A 2,217-nucleotide genomic window follows, 5' to 3' on the forward strand; every position below is an offset into this window, starting at 1 on the left:
TGCCACCTTGTTAGGCATCAATTTCTATTTATTAATGTTGTAACCATCTTTTTTATTATCACTGATAATATATTTTGTTTTCCCAGTTTTACAAGAATAAACACCTTTGTCCGTATATTTGTATTGCAGTGTTCAGTTTCTACATTTGGTATCCGAGCTCCAGGTGTTGTATGCCCAAATATCAACCCAAACACACAAATGTAATCATGGAGATAATCAAGACAAAAGAAGGCTTTGTGGGTTTAAGCTATCCAATTCTAACGAAAAGTAACTATACAACATGGTCCCTGAAAATGAAAGTTTTCATGAAGGCTCAAGGTGTTTGGGGTGCGATCGAAGAAGACCCAAAGACTGTTTTTGATGAGAGGACGGTACAGATAGCTCTTGCAGCTATATACCAAGGCGTTCCAGAAGAAGTACTACTGACTATTGCTGAGAAAGAAACCGCAAAGGAAGCTTGGGAAGCCATTAAAACCATGTGTGTAGGAGCAGAGCGAGTGAAGGAGGCTAAGGTACAAATGTTAAAGGGAGAGTTTGAGTCTCTTACCATGAAGGAGACAGATAACATCGATGACTTTTGTATGAAGCTGAGCGGGATAGCAACCAACATACGGGTTTTTGGAGAAGTGATGGAGGAGTCAAGCGTTGTGAGAAAGATCCTACGTGCAGTCCCTGATAAATTTCTCCAGATAGCTTCAAATATCGAACAGTTCGGAGACATGAAAGCTATGACGGTTGAAGAGATAGTGGGTCGTCTTAAAGCTCATGAGGAGAGGATGAAGGGCGGGTCTGAGAGCGCAGACAGACAACAACTTCTCTTGGCATCTCAGAATCAAAAAACTAGAGGTGGTTATTTTCCGTAACAAGAGTAGGATCAGGTGCTACAACTGTAACACCTTGGGACACTATGCATCAGAATGTAGCAAATCACGACGGGAAAGAGATAAAAGGTAGGAAGTAAACATGGAAGTCGTCGAGGATGATGAACCAGCATTATTATAGCCATACGGGCTCAGATTAATAGCCATACGGGCTCAGATTATTAGCCATACGGGCTCAGTTGAATAGCCATACGGGCTCAGATTATTAGCCATACGGGCTCAGTCGAATAAGCCATACGGGCTGGAAGAATTGCATGAGACAAGTTTAGATTAAGGGAGAAATTGTTGGGATTTAATCTAAACTTATTTTTTTAGTTGTTATTATTTAATAATTATTATGTGGAGTGTTTTATTTACATGACTTGGTCATGCAACAGTAGAGAGTTTTTAGGAAGTTTGAATAAGGTCTCAGTAGTGGATACGTGTTAGTAGTCGTGTCAGTAGTTGTGTCTGTTTTCATGCCACCTTGTTAGGCATCAGTTTCTGTTTATTAACGTTGTAACCAACTTTTTTATTATCACTGATAATACATTTTGTTTTCCCAGTTTTACAAGAATAAACAACCTTGTCCGTATATTTGTATTGCAGTGTTCAGTTTCTACACATACAACTAATTAGTTGTAATGAGTTTACGATCATGTTCTTCATGAGACCAATGTTTAATGTAATTCGTTGCACTAAAGATGCTATTACTGTTATAAGAATCAGATAGAGTAATCTTATCCTTGATTAATCGCTCAAGCAATAGATTTAGGGATATTTCATCAGCTGCCAGAAGGTGCACCAAATCAGGATATGTTTCGTTCTCACTAGAGCTGAAAACCAAAAAACATAGAGAATTAGTATATAAAGATAGATGGATAGATATATAGAAAGACCGATAGATGTAAATATACATGTTTAAGTAAAGTACCACCTCAGCATTGGACTTGATCTAGCACATTGAAAATGGGTAAAATATCTGCAACTGCGACAACAGTAAAGCCATTGGATCCAATACAACCTTCCCTTGCATATTCTACAAAACTGATAAAATGTGCGGTAGACTTCAGGGAGAAAAAATGAAAGGATGAGAGGGTGTTTATGAAATTGAAATTGAAAAGAGTGAGGTGCATCTCCACAACTTTTGTGAATCCAAAACTGACATTTAGTACATCTATAAGATGAGTTTAATCTATTATCATTATTATTGCATACAAAACATTGAAATGAGAAGGGATGCTGGATTAGGGGTAATGCATGACGATGACCTGGATGCACAAATACAGAATCCTCTCTGGACTGTTGAATTTGGAGCATAGCACATATGATGCTTACATAAATTTTAGGATTTAAA

General features: G+C 37.8%; 1 protein-coding gene across 1 annotated transcript; it reads left to right on the forward strand.

The window, feature by feature from the left end:
• The first annotated feature begins 206 nt into the window (after positions 1–206).
• LOC141684892 (uncharacterized) lies at positions 207–863 on the forward strand. Its single transcript, XM_074490030.1, has one exon. It carries the CDS (start codon positions 207–209, stop codon positions 861–863), a length of 657 nt encoding a protein of 218 aa, XP_074346131.1.
• The last annotated feature ends 1,354 nt before the right edge of the window (positions 864–2,217 follow it).

This window comes from Apium graveolens, chromosome 9 (assembly GCF_009905375.1).
Source record: "Apium graveolens cultivar Ventura chromosome 9, ASM990537v1, whole genome shotgun sequence".
Lineage (NCBI taxonomy): Eukaryota > Viridiplantae > Streptophyta > Magnoliopsida > Apiales > Apiaceae > Apium > Apium graveolens.